At 35.9% G+C, this 19,567-nt stretch overlaps 1 protein-coding gene across 1 annotated transcript; it reads left to right on the top strand.

Moving 5' to 3' along the window:
- Nucleotides 1–3,850: 3,850 nt before the first annotated feature.
- Nucleotides 3,851–18,648, top strand: LOC146170353 (solute carrier organic anion transporter family member 4C1-like). The gene is made up of 11 exons (XM_083388376.1): nucleotides 3,851–3,986; nucleotides 7,521–7,790; nucleotides 9,739–9,906; nucleotides 10,656–10,755; nucleotides 11,036–11,157; nucleotides 14,865–15,110; nucleotides 15,270–15,459; nucleotides 16,019–16,166; nucleotides 16,486–16,649; nucleotides 17,236–17,441; nucleotides 18,452–18,648. The coding sequence occupies exons 1-11, from the start codon at nucleotides 3,851–3,853 to the stop codon at nucleotides 18,646–18,648; spliced, it is 1,947 nt and encodes a 648-aa protein (XP_083244502.1).
- Nucleotides 18,649–19,567: the final 919 nt, after the last annotated feature.

Genomic DNA, 19,567 nt, shown 5'->3' with positions numbered 1-19,567 from the left:
AAGTTTGAATTTACAAGTTAGATTTCTATATGTCCTAACTTGGTTGAAAATGTAGCTAATTGATGATGCGTAAACTTCTATGCGCACTTTAGCCGTGCTTTGAATACGTTTGTTTTGGATATATGCAAATAAAAGCTCGTTTTTATATGTTGTCGGTCATCGATCTAATGTTGTTGCCAAAACTTAAACCTGCCGCGTGCCACAGTTTTTCACTCTGCGGGTCAAATTTTCTCCGGGGTCCGCAGAGTCAAGTGGTTCTTCAATCAATTTTTTGGCGGATCACGTTCAGATGGTACTTTAGTTTTTTAGAGATGTCGAATGCTAAATCTCATGCGCTTATTTTCGGTCGATTTTAACAACTGGAAATCTTTCTCTTTAGTGTGTTTTAGCCCGTTTCGAGAATTTTTCTAGAATTCCGTCTCTTTGCAGTTTTTTGCTAACGTCTATAATTTCGGAAAAACATCTAAGGGGAAAATGCTTTTGTCGCCCTACGCTTCGATTTATTTATGCTTAATTTCCGATGCGTGTTTTGATGTATCACAACATTCGTTTAACGATTACTACAAGAATAGGTGCACATTATTTAACTCATTTTAATGGTTTGGTTCAAAACAGAACTCAGGTTTGTGGTTACAAATTGGGAAGAAAATGCCGTAATTACAATTTGGATCCACAATGATAATATTGTGACGTAACAGAACGCTTTCACGCACGTAGAGGGGTAGGACCCCAAATATATTCCAGCCCCTTCCGACCAAATAACTTTGGTGCGGAATTATTTTTCAAGACCAGCTAGTTACGCTATTTGGCCTGAATATCGTCGGAAAACCATGCTTTTTGACCCACATATTGCCAGACTTTATAGTGGAATTTGAGCGCAAATACCATAGTGAGCAAATCTTTGACAATACTAAGTTATGGAATGCTTTGAATAGGGATGTCCGATACTTGACATTTGATATCGACCCTGGTTTCCAAAATTTTGAAAGATATATTCCGATCCGGCCCGATATTGTTTTTTTTTTGTTGCTTGCCAAAATTTGCTTTAACGTTGCGACCTTTAGTTTTAGCCTAATTTTTCTTAAAAAAAAGAATTCACGATAATAAATCGCTGCGTTTGATCGCAAACTATGTTTAAATTGCTGTTCTTGTCTGTTTTTTGTTGTTTGATAGATTTTGTTTTAGTCTGTTTTTCGGTTCTTTAAAGGATTTTGTTTTGTATTAAGTTGTTTGAAGGGTTTTGTTTTTGTCTTTTTTTGGTTGTTTGTAGAATTTTTTTCTTGTCTTTTCTGGTTGTTTGAAAGATTTTGTTCTTTTACATTTTATGGTTGTCTGTGTGCAATATTTTGTTTAGAACTTGTGGATGATGAATGATACCTCATAGGTTGTATGAAAGCAGTTAATATTGCCTGAGTTGCTTTTGTTTCATAGTTTGGCAAACTTGCTTACGCAAATATTTATTAGCCCCAATACGATTTCTTGCATGAACTTCACGGAACATTCCAAAGAACAAAAATGAATGATTAAAAAACAAAACTTGAAGCAACATAAAATGCAAACCCGCCAGTGGACCCCCCTAATGAGACCCCACCCCCTGCAACCTGGGTGCAGGGAAACCCCCTTTTACCCCAGCAGGAACCCATTTATCGGACGATTACCGATAATATCGGACGACCACCTATAATACCACTTTAGCGGGTATCGGCTCCTTTTTTATATTTCGGACATTCCTTGATGAAAAATTACCAGAGGAGCTGTTTTTGATTTATATTCCTTGATGAAATTGAATTCTCCGTCCAAGCATGGTAATTGTTGAAATATTATCGTACATTTCTTTGCGTTCCGCTGAATTTTAGTGACAAATTCAAGAACTCGACTAAAAAAAAATAAAAAAAATTATCTTCGTTTTTTTCAAGCTGAATTGATTTATTCGAAAACTTCAATTAATCTCCCTTCTAAGGGGTTTTGAGGATAGAAAAACGAGGCCAAAACCGTTTAAGTGCTTTCTAAAAACCTTGTCTTTTGACTCTGTTATGACAATAAGTAATTTAATCTCCAGAAAATTTGCTTTTTCGCTATTATTTGTTCCAAGTGTTTTGCTTTTCAGTGTAGCTTAACCATGTTCAATTTTGTGGCAAAAACGAGTACGCAAATATGGTCCAGCAATTTTTTTGGTGTTTCTGCTTTCTTATTGTTTTACGTCAAGGAAGTTGTTGCAAACGTCATAGAAATTTGATTTTTTTCTTCTGAATTGTCAACGTCAAGAACGTTATTGCAAACCTCGTTGAAATTTTATTATTGAACTACAGCAGAAAGCAAAGTAGGTTTTTCAAGGTGCTTCGTAAAGGCTTTTAATATTGACTGTAACTACATTCGAACTCCAGCGAAGCGCAAAAACGTTGTCAATCCGCCAATGCAGCAAACACATGTTTTTAGTTTTCAGCAATTCAAGGCACTTCAAATTGCTTGCGCTTTGCACTTAGAACGTTTTGCCAACAGTCTGCAAGGAGCTGGAAAGGACCTTGTTCCGGCCAGTGAACATATGAACCGCGCAGACAGTAGCTGTATGTATTCACAGTTAGAGCGTAAATTGCAAGATATTTGCTTTTAATCAGGATCCTGGATAATTATCCTTTAAAACTAACGAACTAATGTTTTTGTGTTAGTTTATGTTCAAATATAAGTTTCTGCTACCGTTATTGCTTAAAGATTGCTAAAGCCAATACATGGGCTGTATAAAATGTTTAGCGTATTAGCACAACTTTCGGAGATATTGCCCTATAAGAAATCCCGGTAAGCTAAGTTTTCCAAGGTGTTAATTGTTAGGCCTTAGTCTTACTTTAAACCAAAAAAATTTTTAAACCATGTTTGCAAAATGTGCTGTAATAAACTTATTGAACAGTTCGGCACTTTCAGGTTCAAATTTTTATAAAACGTTATTCGAAAAAACATTCACTTATTGTGACCGTTCATAGAACAACGCTTTGAAGGCTGCCGAAAGTACAAAAAGGTTGTTTACCGCTCCAACTTTATTTAGAATAGGTTATAATTTAAGAGAAGCAGAAAACATTTTCAGGTAATTTTACCGGGTGCAATTATTTTATAAAATTTTAAACTCGACCAAGATTTTACAAGGCTGCATATACTTTTATGTACAGGCCAACATACTTCGTCGTTTAACGATTGTTAAATTCAAATTTTTTTTCATTTTTTTTTTTTTCGTAAACACAATATTTTACTTTCGTAAAATTTATATATATATACATTTTTATTGCCCGCGATTGCCAATCCTTATACCTCATTATGAAAAAGATCATAGGTGGCCCGCTGGTCAAAGTAATCTATAAACCATAGTTTAGATTTTAAGGCATTCTTAAAATCCAGCATTGTAACAGAAAATTAGCCCATACAGAAATGTGTGTGTAGGAAAATTAGCAGGTTTTTTCAGGATAAATCTAGAAAAGGAGTCTGTTTAATTCCTCCGGCCGGCGGCATATATCACTCCTAATCCGAAAATACGGTATTAGTATTTATTAAGGGAAGTTTTTTCGGATGCAACGCTATGCTAAATTTACTGTAATTTTAATCGAAATGACCATTTCTTAAAGCCCGGTATCAATTTATTTTATTATTTGTTTTTGCTTTTTTCACAATTGAACTAATCAGTGCTTCCTAAAGGTTTCAGTCTTGTACTCAGAGGCGAAAGTAGGATAGTTTTCTTGAGTTTATAATAATTATAAAATATATACATGTCCTTTATCTTAACAGTTATCCTGTCCGCAATTGCGAGTCCTTAACGTTTATCCGGCTCTGTATTAAAAAACGTTTGGCGCCCCTGATCAGGAGCACAATGTCAACGGAAAATGACCCGGAATATTTGGAAGACGATTACAAGTTGTTTGGCTTCATTCGAATGAAGAAACTAAAATGCTGCAACAATCCAAATGGATTTCTGGCTTACGTTGTGTTCTTCCTATTGGCCAATGGTAAGAAATTGAACTCAATTTAAAATTGTTGTTAGGGGTGAACTATGAATAGTTTCTTTTTTTTTTTATTTTAGGTTTTTTGTTTATTGTTATTTTTTTTAGTATAAATTATTTTTCTAATTTAGAATTGTTGTCCAACAAAATATTACAGTTTTTATGAGTGTTTTCCAAACATTACATTTGCCGTTCGAAAAGCCTAGAAAAGGTTTCACAAAAGTATATTAAAATAAAGTTGTATGGATTGAAAGGAGCCAAATTCAACCAACTTAATAAGCATTGTTGTTTCGATTTTAGAACGACTTTGGTCAGTTGGGTATTTTTTCAGGAATGTGGCTAATTTTATAAGGTTCTGGAAGACTGTATATTTCGTCGCAAAATAATGTCCAATTTAATTTTAATTTTGTTGGGTTACAATATGCACGGATCTGTAATGTAGCTTGATAAGGAATTGTAAAGCCAAAAAGTTCGAGAAGATCGACATCATTTTGATTAAGACGTTTCGATACGAACTTGTATCATATACAGTTGATTTGACAATGATAACAATTGCGTCCCACCTTTTAGAAGTGATGCTTTTATATGCTTCTCGGTCACTTTTACTGATGATGTACAACTTTGTATCAAAACGTCCTAATTTTCTGATTTTGACAAAAAGTTGGCGAATGTTATGTTCTACGGCAGGCCAGCACATCATGCGGCCCGCGCACGATTTTAATTTGGAGTAATATGCAAATATTTTTTTGATGTGACTAATGCGTCACGTACACTATTTAATTAAAACTGTTAAGTTAAACCAAATAAAAGCAACACGATTAGACTGTATTATGACTTCATTTTGCGCATAAAATCGACCGAGAACATTATGCACGTTACAATGGTGTACTTTTGGTAGGCCGCCAAAAGCAGCCACGAAATTTTGGAGAAAGATATCTTAGTGCAGCGGTTCTCAACCATAAGATCATTTGAGGTGGGCCACACAACATTTTTAAAAAGCTAGATTTAGTTTCATTTGTGTCACTATATTTAAATTTACACAAATAATGGCTTGGGGAATTAAAAAGGAATGTAACTTTATTGTTCAGCCGTAAATATCTCACTAATGTACGGTTGAATAAATAATCTGTTTTAAAATATGTTCTGCTGAGTTTTGTTGTAAACCTATTTTACAGTATTTTCTTTCATAAAAAAATTTTGAGCCACAGAATTTGTTTGCAACGTAAATGGGCCACGAAAGAAAAAAGGTTGAGAACCACTGTCTTAGAGCAATAGGGTAGTTTATTTAAAAATAATATATGACCAATAAAGTACCTACGCTTGCGGAAATCTGTAAATAACTACAACTCGAAGTTAATTACACTCAAAGGTCACAATTTAACAGATTTTAGTTTTTTTTACGATGGTAAAATTTAATTTCGTGTGGCATCTAATCGGGATTTTATTTCCTAAAATCTTGATTATTAAAATTGCCTTAAAATACAAAATGGAGGAGATTTCTACACAAAAAAATGGTTTTCAATGGGAAAAGTTTGAAAATTCGGGGTACTATCGCATTGTTGGTATTAACGACAGCCCGTCTTTTTCGTGGTAAAAAACAATCAGGCGCAAAGTTTACTAAACCTTGGTTCGAGCGTCACTTATAAATTTGCAAGTCATGTCAACTCTGCTGAACGGCAAACCTTTTAGGGTAACCTTATTAAACTACGTCATATACAATTACGTTTAGGCGTAATTTGAATATTTGGTTGTTTTTTCCAAAATATTACATTTTCAAAATATTATAGCACTTTGGGTGAAACAAAAATTATATTTAAAAAGAGATTACTTAAATCTTAATCTCCAAACACAAAATGTTCCACGGGGCAGAATATTTGAGACCCATCAAGGCCCGTTTACACATCAGCTGCGCTGAGCTGAGCAAAGCGTAATTTTTAATGTCTATTGTTTCGAGCGTTTCACGCTTTGCTAATCTCAAGCCCCATGCAACAAAAAAAGTTACACTTTAGACCCTTTAGAGCGATTTTCAAGCTTTTTTCGACTGCCATCGAAGTTTGAAAGGAATTTTGCGTCTAAATGAATCTTTTGATATCCTTACGTTGATAAGCTTGTAAGAGTAGAACTGTGTGAACAAGTCTTGATTTAATTTATTCAAATACAAGATTAATTTATTCAATTAAATATCCTGAAATCAAGAAAAAAACAGCTGTAGTGTAAACCTGCCTTTATTATCGCACATTCTTACAGTTTTTAGTAAACATAAAGTTTATTTTTTTTATTTTTTTTATATATTTTTGCATAAGGTCTTGTTTATTACTATGCTTTTCTTTGATATTAGACAGTTTTGGACGACTATCATATATACCACTTGGCATTGGGAATCGGCTCCGATGCGATATTATCGAACATCCCTTAGTTGTAAGGTAATACAGAGCTGACTAAAACTCTTTTCCTAAATCGCACGAAGAATAAACCAGCAACGAACGAAAAGCGGGCAAGACCAATGAATTGCGGGAAATAAAAGCTACAACGTCTCACCTTAGTCATTCAACCTGGAGAAGGAGACTTGAATAGATTGCCGAAATATTGGAGAAAATCATGATTACCGGGGAGCTGTTTTTGTAGTAATACTATGCTTCATTTTTATGTAGTTTAAATCAGACCCATTTATAATAATAATATTTTAATGCGAATAGAACCACTACCAGGGGGCAGCTGACTCGATGTTCCTAACGGTCTTTCAATGCCCCTGGGAACTTAGAACCGTGATTTTCGCAGCAGTGTGTTTGTTTTATTTTACATTTGCGTTCGATGTTTTAATTTAACATATCTATCAATATAATTATGGTAATAACACTTCATACATCTCACCTTAACATTGTGGGAAGAGGAATAGCGAACTTTTTTTAAGTGGTTGATTTTTCTTGCTTTAGATGACTATTAGTTGACTTGAAGACTCTGTGGAAATGACTTGACTTGGCACCTGTTAACAAATTACTTAGATTAGACTTTTTTGCCAATAGCCTCAACTTTACCAGTTAAATCACCGTGTCTTTTCAAAATGAGATGTTAAACAACGCGTTACGGTGTTATTATACTGATAGAGTCAATACAGCGTCCTATACAACTTTGTGAGGCAGGAATAGCTTTAATAGGTGACCGCAACGTTGAAGTAAAAACATAAAAACATAGGATCTGTTTTTCGATTTACATTACGCCTGGTGGTAACAATAGTTATACATCACACTTTACCATGGTAGAAGCAGGAATAGCGAACTTTATCTAAATGTTTAAAGCTATTTAATGAAACCGACTTTGTGCAATGTTTTATGTTTCTTGCTTTTAAAGCCTGTGACTTGACTTGAAATGCTGTGGAAACTACTTGACTTGGCAACTGTTAAAAATGACTTTTTACTCAGAGCCTCAACTTTACCAGCTAACTATCCGTGTCTTCAAAAAACGAGATGTTAAACAGACAAACAACGGGTTAGGGTGTTAATATGGACAACACAACATCTTACCTTAACATTGTGTGACCAGGGATAGCGAACGGCGGCGCTGTTAACGCCAACATCTCGACGTTGGAGCGTCGCTTCGGCCTGAGCAGCACCCAGTCAGCAGTTGTCGTGATCGGCAACGAGGCTGCCTTCTGTCTCTCCTGCTTTGCGGTGTCCTACTTCGGTGCCAAGCGCAACAGAGCCTTCTTCGTGGCGATAGGATGCCTTGCTTATGCGCTTGGAAGCCTCATCTATGCTCTTCCGCATTTCATATCGCCGCTCTACGAACCAGGAGACGAAGCGATCGCGCCTGGTGAGCGTTTTTGTTACTTTTGTTGTACATTGTGACTTAGACAACTGGGACCGCAATGTTTTTTTCTGAAAATTATTATATTTAAAATTATTATATAATTATTATATATACTTGCGATTTACTCTGACAAAGCTTTGCTTTGGTGATAAAGTCCTTTAAAATTTTCTTATAGCAAATCTTTTTTGGCTTGTTGTGATGAGCAATAGAAAGCCAAACCGAAAATACGGTAATTTTATATAACGATATGTACTCTACTAGTACACCAGATGCCTTCGGGAAGGCTTGCCGAAATCAATCGGCTTATTTAAAATTACAGTGCAAACAAAGCCAGGCTAGAAACACAACTAATGTTCTGTGAAGTTCGAACTCATGAGCTCCGCCATAACGAAACCGTCGCTCTACCAACTGAGCTACACAGGCTCAGAGGAAAGCAGTCGAGAAACAATTATAACCCCATTGACTACTGCACCTGTTCATACGCGTACATTCCGTACAACCTCAATTGAAAACGCATTTCGCAACTGAAACGTTTGCCTTTCGGTATAGTTCCAGGATTTCATAGGCGTGCTTTCAAGACTCATAGGACTTACCGGAGTACTGGGCCTTTTCATAAAGTCTACGGCATGCCTTTTTAGTTTTATCACATCTTTCGTCTTGGGATAATTGGGATCCCAGGGTTTTAAAAGGGAATGGGCTTTTACTGAAATAGTTGGAGCTTTTTCGAATGGATTTTACCAAGATGTTGCGCACTTCATAGAAAAAATCGCAAAATTTATTTTTAACCAGTAGGAAACCACTTTGTATATGACCCAAAACAAATCAACACAAAGAGCTTGTTTAACATACACGAAAATATAAAGGTTTATTTTTGGGGGGTGCAGTTCAGATTTTTTTTGAATCGTTGGTGCACATGCCATACTTTCCACATTCATGTGGTAATTAATATAAAAGCTACACTGCAAAGATGTTATAATTTCGCGCAAAGCAAAACTTTATATGAGAAAAAGTTTTTGTTACTACTTTAAAGCGTAAGAAACTTTTAGACAAATTTAAAAATTGATTTTTCGCGTAATATCTCTTTGTGGAACATCTACGTTAGCATATAAAAACCAACAGGCAAATAATAATAAACAACAATTTACGTTTTACCATGATACCCTGCCGCGGTCATTCCAGATGAATACTTCCAAAATAGTATGTAAATATATGGCTCTGTCAACCACAAACATCGAATCGGACAAAAAAGAGTCAGCTGCGTTTCTCACTAGCTGTGCTCACCAGCCAATTGTTTTACAACTTGTGGCACATAACAAAGCAAGTCAAAACCGTGTAATAGAACACACAAAAAAGGCAAATTCATTTGGATAAACCTTTAGGCAACTTCAGTCTAGTATGAGCCTCACGTGATTTTGCAACACTGATTGCTTGAGGCAATCAATTTTTTTCGAGAGGCGTCCGAGAGATAGAGAGTTGTTTAACTTTATGTACGACTATACACCTCACACAGTTTAAAACGAGCATTAAGTTCAGTAAAATTTGTTATACGTTAGGCTACAACGCAAATAACAATATACAATGGCGTATTTAAACAAAATATATTTATCGTAAATAATGCGTAATCTATACACTTTTCCCGAATCATAACTCTTTACAATTCCAGTTTAGAAGTCCATGAACTCTTGATTCCTTTTCTTCGTTTTAATATTCTACTGTGAATTTCACTTTTTTGGCTTATACTAATTCGACATTTAGAAAAAACTCCATAATGTGTTTTCTAATGAGTAATTCTCTGGTGACAACGTAACATTTATCATCATAAGTTAATGTTTTTGGCTATAGGTATTTATATTCTACTGTGAAATATATTTCGACTAATTAACTTATAATACAACTTCAGAATGCATATAACTCTGAGTGTTTTTCTTGATGTAACTATTGTTTCCAACAGCTCTCTGCATCCCACTTCCAACTCGTGGATGCATCGAGCTCAACTACTTCTTCTGGGTCCTCCTACTCGGACACGTTGTCATGGGGATCGGAGTGACTCCTCTCTGGACTCTTGGACTCGCTTACATGGAGGAGAGCGTTGCTAAGCGACGAGCTCCAATCTACATCGGTAAGAAAATTGAAGAACATTATGGGAGCATAAGAGATAAGGATATGATAAATCAACGTTTATGTACATAACTGAAACGTTCACCTACACAAATATGTACTCTGGGATCCAGCCTTTATGGAATAGTACTGGGTAACGACAACGGCACATAAAGTATCATATAGTCCGGTTTGGTGCTCGTAAGTTCCAACCTATCATAGGTATTTGCTTTTTTAGACTGGCCTTGCTAGCATTATACTACTGATCAGCTCGCAGTAACCCAAAGCCTCACCCAAATGGTGCAATAATTTTAAATTTTTATGAACGCTGGATGAAAAATCCCAGCCCATTGTATAATTACTATTAGGTATATTTTAAAAATGGTTTCAATTGCAGTCTATACAAAGATACCCGAGTACAATTTATTTAATTCAACTTTGGTTGATTTGTTTTGTTAAACACTTGTTGTGCTTTACCCACAAGTTGCCCAAGTAAAATAGTTCAAGTTGTTTGTTGGTAAAATTATGCTCTAATTCAAAATAAATCATTAACATGTAGCATCAATGATTTAACGCTAAACTTATATAAAAATTGCTATAACTTTTGGAGTAACATGTCGTCTCCGGTAAACAATTAGATATAGTTGTAAATATTTCGACTATATCTTACGTCATTTTAAAATGATTTGTTACGTCTATGTTCCATCAAGTATTGATGTTTTTCTTTATTTTACCTATTAACAAGTCTTTGTTATTTTCCTAATTGAACAGGTATAATGAATGCTTTTGCTCTGATCGGCCCAATCATAGGTTTTGTGGGCGGCGGCATTTTCTTGAGGGACTTCTACGTCGATTTCGACCAACTTGAAAGGTAACTTCGCAGAATGACTCTATCGCCTCCGCGACAAATCTAATTTGACGATGAAGCCAGTTTCATAACCAATAGAAAAATCCTTGTTAATTTAGAAAGATTTGTTTCAGTATTGCCTTTTAAACTAGATATGTATGTTCAAAGATGTTTGACAACGTTAAACAGTGGGTATCGCATTTCTAAAGCAAATCAATAAATAGAACTTAAATATAATTTCTACCAATAACAACTTAAATAAAACCAAAACCTTACCCAAACTAAACTTGACAATTATTTCCAGAGAGCCGATTAAAAACAGCGATACTCGTTGGGTTGGAGCTTGGTGGGTGATGCCTATGCTAGCGATGGCAATCTGTCTTGCTACATCCATCCCTCTTGCTGGGTTTCCCAAGTTCTTGCCAGGTAACTCGCTTACAAGATGCATTATTGTTAAGCCAATCACATAACTACGGCCGCGGTCTCTTCTGAAAATACTCTATATGGGGCTATTATTTTCTTAACTTAGCAAAAAATAAAAAAAAATTGTCAAAATTTAATTGTTAGGTCAAAATTTGTTAAAATTTATTATAAAATGCACACAAATGGAAAAATGTAAACAAATGGAAAAATGTAAACAAATGGAAAAATGTAAACAAATGGAAAAATGTAAACAAATGGAAAAATGTAAACAAATGGAAAAATGTAAACAAAACTGGAGTGAGGCTTTTGAAATTGTAGTTCAGTTCAATGAGGATTAAATTAACACCAAATTATCGCAGTACTTGCTGTGTTTTTTTTGGTGGTGATATACAACTATCCAATCTACCATTTTGATAATACTCACTTGACAGATGCAGTGCATGTTTTCGGATGCAAATTAAAATGAAATTTAAATGAAATTTTATCTGAGCAACAATTTATCAAAACAGTTTTTTTCATAAAGTTCGATACAAAATTTCGTATTAATCCTGTGAACTACATGCCTAACAGAAGGCCTTATGTGAAAAAAGTTTGGGACTACCGTCTTACGCCAAATACACCAAATGTGTTTTCTAATAACCGTTGGAATGCGCCATGTGCATACAATTGTAGCGTTAAGGCAGGGGTCGTGAGTTCAAATATCAAGGCAACCTAGTGTGAGAGAACAGGATGCAACCGACATCGACTCTTATGTTGGTTTAGTTTCTTACAGTTAGAATTAAAATAAAATCTTTTCAGTTTTTCCCAAATTAGTTAGAATTGATATTACGCAACATTAGCTTCGACTGAAAAAAAATGTTAAACAAAGAAGAAGTTATGGTGAAAACAGAAGTGATTAGAATGATCAGCACACTGCTATATTTCGTCGAACTAGAAATCTACAATTATTTTGATGGTCGGGTTAATGCTTTGGTCGAAGTAGTGGATTCACTGACGTTATTTTCTTATAAAGCCTTTCTAATAAACATTCCTTACAAAAGTGTATGTAGCAGTGTTGTAATGACTTAAGTCATTGACTTGACTTAAGTGCACTTAAGTCTTTTGACCAAAATTACTTGACTTGACTTAAGTCTTTTGACCAAAATGACTTGACTTGACTTAAGTTTTTTGGACAAAAGACTTGACTTGGACGTAAGTCATTTTGTCGAATAACTTTGGATTAAATAAAGTGTTTTTCATTAAAATGTGTCTCAAGTTTTAGATATTAAATACTTTTAGTGCTGTATAATGCGTTTGTGTTATATTTTTAGTTAATTTGTTGCTCATAATCGCACGAGTATACCAATTTTAATAGTTTAGATTTAGCAGTTTACTTTTATGTCAATGACATGACTTGAACTTGACTTGCTCTTGTAGAGAAACGACGCATGTCTGTTTGTGCTTGTAATTATAGCGTGTTCGCCTGGTAAAGTGTTAAATATTTCACCTAGATACTCATTTCCTTTCGTGGCCGTTCTGGCAAATCTAGCCGACATTCGACTCAGCTAATCTCCATCGCAGTCGCTCTTGTGCTATATAATGTCACGCTGCTGTTGGATTAAACACTACAGTCAACTGATGCATGCCTTACTTGCGAGACCCGTTTTTACTGCGCTGTAAGCTCTTTTATTGAAAGCGAGCTATGCTAAATTATGTGAATGTACAATAAATCTATAAGCGACCTGACAGTATGCACTTTGAAATGCTATGACAGTTTGTTTAGTTTCGATTTAGTGGAGTTCAGATAGCACGGTGGTCATGTCTAACCTGTTGAAATATATATTGGAGACCCCAACTGAGATATGAACATGCAAATAAATCCTTCTGATTTAAATTTTATGCATACTGTCAGGTTGCATAGAAAGTATGAATTATTTTGGTTTGCTAGCGCTTTTCTCGTTTGTAAGTATTTTTAAGCTACGCCGATCAGTTATGATTTGTTGAAACGTTTGTTAACAAGTTTATGCCAGCGTTATTGCTTGTCAATTTGATATTTGATTAGCCGTAATGCAGAGAAAAATCGTTTGACGCTTTAAATTAGTGGTTACGCAAGACTGCTATAGTTATTGTTGCGAAATTATGGCCCTTTTTTTTGGTAAAGTTTTTAAGGTGAAAATATTACGATCGAGGTTGACTGCGAACACCTCTCGTGATATCTATCTCAAAACCAATAAACGGATAGATTCTATCTCAATCAGCACTTACAGAAGTCCTTACTTCAAAAGTGTCAAAGCCATTGCGGCTATTGTGTCTGGTCACGTGTTATGGTGATTGATGTTTTATATCTCACCCAAAATAACCTGACCACTTTGTCTAAAATCCCTGCGTCACTTAACCGTTATGATTCATTATAGAAGGAAAACAGAGCAGAAGGCCAAACCTTGTTGCCAATTCCTAACATAACGCGAGATTTATCTCATTTGTGACTGCAAGCGAAAATGCTCTTGGTATTATAAACCCATGATTGCTAAGGCCTTTGATGCCTCATTTACCTTTCAGACGGTGTGAGATAACCGTCATATAGCCCACATGAAGTTATTAGCATGCAGAGAGTAACTTTCTAGAATAACCTTTTGCGCCAAAGTTATTATGTCTGCTATTTAGGGAACCCATCTAATGTGGACTAGGCGATGTAATTTGTTTTCGCGTTTCTGAGATTAGCACCTTACCCCTTTTAATTGGTATTCTAGAGCAAAAGACTCTAAGCAACTAACTTCAGTTTTGCGATTTGAAATTAGAATTGCGTTTTAAGACGATCATTTTCTGCATTATAGGCTATTCAAAAGTGTTTTGCATTGTTGTTTATTGTGCCTTTTAAGTACCATTTCAGACTTGCATCGTGTCGTACGATCAGCTGCCCCTGGAATTGTCCGTTTGCCGCCAAGACAAGGAATTCATGAACATTTTTCGCTCTATTGAACACCACGATTTCCAATACGTGCTGGATCGATATTGCACAAATGTCAAACATTCTGCGTTTGCTGGTCGACTCGTGATCGGATCCTGGGAAGATTTTAAAGAAGAAGCGCGGCCCAACGAACTGCTCGAGACCTTTTTCGTTTTCCAGGGAGGAAGGAAATGATGTAGAGAAACGACGCATGTCTGTTTGTGCTTGTAATTATAGCGTGTTCGCCTGGTAAAGTGTTAAATATTTCACCTAGATACTCATTTCCTTTCGTGGCCGTTCTGGCAAATCTAGCCGACATTCGACTCAGCTAATCTCCATCGCAGTCGCTCTTGTGCTATATAGTGTCACGCTGCTGTTGGATTAAACACTACAGTCAACTGATGCATGCCTTACTTGCGAGACCCGTTTTTACTGCGCTGTAAGCTCTTTTATTGAAAGCGAGCTATGCTAAATTATGTGAATGTACAATAAATCTATAAGCGACCTGACAGTATGCACTTTGAAATGCTATGACAGTTTGTTTAGTTTCGATTTAGTGGAGTTCAGATAGCACGGTGGTCATGTCTAACCTGTTGAAATATACACTCTCTTAATGACTTGACTGGGACTTAAAACATTTTAAAATGACTTGTTTACAACACTGCCATGTAGTGTACGTTATTTGCTTATAAAGCCTTCCTAATAAACATTCCTTACAAAAGTGTCCCAGGTAGTCTGACTTGCATCGTTTCTCTTAACATTCTATACTGGTTTAATGTTGCAGGGACGAAAAAACACAGGTTGGAACGAATTTCAGAGGAACAGCGCACCGAAGGAGACAGTAGTGACACTATAGGATCGGATACCTTCGTAAAAACCTTCAAAACCCTGATGACGAATCCTGTATATGTCATGGTAATAGTTGCAGGAACATTCCATATGTTTCTCATAAACGGGGCGTTGGCCTTCACTGCTAAATTTATGGAGAACGGGTTCCACCTCACCGCAGCCGACGCGGTAATATACGCAGGTATTTGCTACTGTACTTCTACTATATTGTGGGAGTTTTATACGGCTCAATATACTCAGATATTTGCTACATACTTACAATACATTGCGGAAACTTCCGCTCCCCTTTAGGTTTGGTTGCACTCTATTAATTAAAGCCTAATTCACTTTTATTCTTCAGGAGCCGCTTTAATTCCAGCCGGGGTCCTTGGCAACATCGGAGCAAGCATCTTCATCAGTTTTTTCCAGCTCAAGATCCCGGCCATCTTAAGAGGAAGCGCATTTTTCCTCCTTCTGTCCAGCTCCCTCATCCCGGTCAGCTTTTCCCATTGTTCCGAACGCAAGATGGCAGGAGTGACAACAACTTACAAGTGAGAAACAACAACTGGTATTTCAGGAGGTTGCTTTAAAACTGCTTTGAGGGTTTTAATTCTATAAAAAGCTGAAAAAGATAGAATTGCTAACGGAGTCAGATACTTAAAACTTTAAAAAACGAAAAAACATAAGGAGAATAAGCCATTATAATGTCTCCAACTTTGATTAATTTAGTTGCGAAAACATAATTTAGTTCAAACGTGTTAATTTTGTATTCAATTTGATTGGTTGATAAACGTCTGAATTTTCCACATTAGTTGGTTACATTAAACGTGTTGAGTTCATTCAATTTGGTTGATTAATTGAACAAAGTTATTTTCCACATTTATTGTTAAACTTCAACTTAGTTGTGGAAAAACTTTACAAAAAAGTTAAACAGCTTACTTGTTTTTATGCTTTGACCTGATAAGGCAGAAAGGTTGTGTGTGCGAAAGCTTGCTCAAGATCGTAATACAATTTGTTGATCAACGGTGTTACCCGATTTACAGAAGTTAACAAAGGGTGCTTACTACACTAGAGCAACTTTATCTTTCCATGTTAACCTCTTTGCTGTAGTTCGAGCATTTTGAGCGGCACGAACCTGGTTTCTTCTTGCAACGAAGATTGCAAATGTCAGGAGGAATACAACTTGGAGGTTTGCGGATCAGACGGGATAACATACTTCTCTGGATGCCACGCCGGATGCTCGGTTGAAACTGAAGGAGTAAGAAAACATCTTCATGTTTGGTTATATTCAAGATCAATTTTGTTGAGTTGTTCTGGAAATTACTTAATTCATTTAAAACTAACTTGTTACGAAATCAAATGATATGACAAATTTCCCTTTACAAGGTCCTTTACAATTGTTTCTGCATATTATGTAACTCCACAATTGTTGAATTAGACAAGTACGACTGACAACAAAGATAAACTCGCAGTGACTTGACTTGATGTTAAGTTTTTCTTCAAATGACCTAAGTCATTACGAATGTCACTCTCGATCGATAAAAACAAAATATATGACAGTTTTGTTTTAATTATAGGTTCTTTACAATTGTACGTGCATCGACACGACTTCACATTCCGCTACTTTTGGTGCTTGTGCCACTAATGATTGCACAAGCTTGCCTATCTTCCTCACATTCACCTTCTTTGCTGTCATGACGCTCTTCATTCCACTAACACCGACTCACGTTGTACTTTTCAGGTAAACCTTTGTTGAAACTTGTAAATTGCATAAACAACTAAAACTTCCAACAAAACAGCAAAAGACGCTTTAAATTTTGGTGAAACATCGATGATATTGTGAAAAAACATAAGGCAGTGGTTGTTAACCGGGATACCATTTCTAAAGGTCAAAGCTGCCGGGCGATATTTGGAAACGTTACTATAGATAAACCTTTTGATACAAACATTTATGCACGATTAGAATACATAAATCAAGTTATATATTCCTACATTGTGTAGAGTTGGTGTGTGTTGTTCCAGTTACGTTTATGGATACATTATAGTGAATTACCTAACGAAAATGTTGGTAAAGGTGACGCAATTTATTTATGATTTTTGAAGGGTTTCGCTAGCCAGAAAAGGTTAGGAAACACGTCTATTGGTCATTAACAAAGACGCGTGATATAAAACTACTTCTAGGCATTTTCACCAAGTTTGCCACATCTCGTTTAAATTTCACACATTTGACCACCAAAGTCCAAATACTTAGGCTTTCAAATGGCCAAATTTTTTTCCTAACCACCAATACTACTGCAGGCCAAACTTACGTAGCCACTTATTTTCAGGGTGGTTCCTTCCAGGCACCGTTCATTCGCCATTGGTCTTTTCTGGTTCTTTGCACGAGCATTAGGAACCATCCCTGGTCCTCTGGTGTACGGAGCAACCATCGACTCGATATGTACGCTCTGGCAAAGGCGACAATGCGATGGTAGTCGTGGATCGTGTTTGCTTTATGAGAACCGGCAGTTCGCGATCGCCTACGTTATCTTGTGTAAGTTGGCTATTGAGATCAAAAAAAATATCAAAGCCCATACAGAACTAGGTTGCATTTTTTTAATGTTTCGAATAACTCTTAAGATAATGAGTGTAGGCTGTAGTAAGAAGTAGTAAGAATGACGAAGCCCATACAGAAGTAGAGGGCAGTTTTAGAACATTTTGAATAACTCTTAAGGTAAAGTTTGAAGGTTGTTGTTAGACGTAGTAAGAATATTTAAGCCCATACAGAATCAGGTAGCATTTTAAACGTTTTTAATAACTCTTAGAGAACATCACGATGTTAATTTTTCTGGGGTCTCCGCTTTTGCAAAAGAAGATGGCTACGGTAAACGTCTGTTTCGTGAATCCTGCTATATTAACCAAAAGCCGGATACCATATAAAAAAAAAAAAAAAAACGAATATAAAAACCGACACTTTATTTCCAGCTCCGTACAGACAGGTGTTAAAGTATAACAACTGAGTTGTGCCTCGTCGCTCTAATCTTTTTTTTTGAACGTTTTTTAGCCCATTTTTATCTCTTTTGTGTCGTTTTACTTTGCGTGTTGTTATTGTGTTGGATTCCCTGATGAAGGCTTCCTGGATAGTTATCCAAAACGTCAGACAAACAAATAAATACAAGAAGTGCTTATTTTCAGTATGTTATGCCAGGTAGCAACAGCATATTTTTTGTATGGGTTGAATCTTCGTTTCAGGACGAGTCAGCGATTGTTTAAACAAGTGTGACTTATTTTATTTGTACCGCATTGCCGAAATTTTGCGTGTTTTATCTGTTCAGCCATGCAGATATGCCCAAAATAACATGTTGTGAGATCTATATTAAAAACAGGCAAAATTAGCAAATTTGTGGTCTAGTGTTCCTTACCTCGATTCATTGGGTGCTACCTTGATAATGCGTTGTGATAAAACAAAATGGCGAAATTTTTTTAAAGTGTGAAGTCGAAATTCGGACTAGCGTTTTTTTTTCGAGGAGCAACACTGATGCAATTATCTGTTCCTCTTCGCAGGGATTTTGCCCAACATTTTCTCCGGATGCGCTTTTCTCGCCGGCTCCTTCCTCTACAAGCCTCCTAAGGATGACGTCACGGAGATGAGTGGGGTTAAGAGCAAAGAGGAGGAGGAGGAAAGAGCTCCGGGAGAAAACGAGAAGCAAGATATGGAGATTGACAATCAAGCATTTGTGGTTGAGGAGACGGCCAGTTAGGGATGCAGAGGTCTATACAGGGTGGACATGCCCCAACTGTATTTTTAGCCTATTTTATCAACGTAAATGCACAAAAAAAATTTGCTCGAAAATATGTTTGTAGCATGTCTTAGCTGATTTCGTCAAAATCGTTTAACGCCTAAAGCGTCGCGGTTTATTGCAGAATTAAAAATGAATGTTTTAGTAACTTAGAAGATAAAAAGGTGTTTTTTGTTTTTGCTTTATGCGAATCGATAATATCTTTGTAACTTTTAGCTTGTTTTAAAAAAAGTGGTACCTCTCTAACTTGTTTCGCAAGTAACACATACATACCCAAAATACTGTGTGCTGTTTTAAAATGTCTTCTTCCTGACTTAAATGCGGGTGGTTTAAGCGGTTTTAAATAGTATCTTGAACTTTTTGTTTATATGCAAATAAAATATATTTCGCCAAAATATTTACAAACTTGTCAGACATATGTCGTAAAGTTTAGTATTATTAAAAGTCTTATATCAACCGATAACATTTATTTTATTATTCGATATAGTTAGTTTGAAAACGTGTCAAAAGCCTAGACGATTACAATGTTTTAGGATTTAGAAAAAAATAAGACTAATTGCGGCGTTAAATTGGAAAAGCGGCGATGTGCGATAGCAATTAAAAAACGTAAAAATTATTGTCCGTTTGATGAAAAACCAATGCTTTCCTTGGTTATATTGTTAAAATGCCTTGCCTTTACAGCCAAATCATAAATGGTCAGCTAACACAAAGCCTCTGTTTAGGAATTGGTACATTCCTATGTGCTGTGCAATACTATATAGCATTTTCACATATACCATAATAATCAAACATAATAACAAAATTGCATACAAGAAACTGTAGCAATTAAGCATCGGAATTTGTATCAATGATTGCATGTTGTTTGTTTCGCGTGTGGAGA

Source organism: Ascidiella aspersa, chromosome 1, assembly GCF_963924565.1.
Source record: "Ascidiella aspersa chromosome 1, kaAscAspe10.2, whole genome shotgun sequence".
NCBI classification, from domain to species: Eukaryota; Metazoa; Chordata; class Ascidiacea; order Phlebobranchia; family Ascidiidae; genus Ascidiella; species Ascidiella aspersa.
Note: the sequence above shows the minus strand (reverse complement) of the source record. Positions and strands in the feature narration are given on the sequence as shown.

Bases quoted from the DNA above. Each gene is read 5' to 3' on its own strand.
- LOC146170353 (XM_083388376.1), top strand. From the start codon at position 3,851: ATGTCAACGGAAAATGACCCGGAATATTTGGAAGACGATTACAAGTTG. The intron at 3,987-7,520 runs GTAAGAAATTGA...TTGTGTGACCAG, and splicing joins GTTCTTCCTATTGGCCAATG to GGATAGCGAACGGCGGCGCT. The intron at 9,907-10,655 runs GTAAGAAAATTG...CTAATTGAACAG, and splicing joins ACGAGCTCCAATCTACATCG to GTATAATGAATGCTTTTGCT.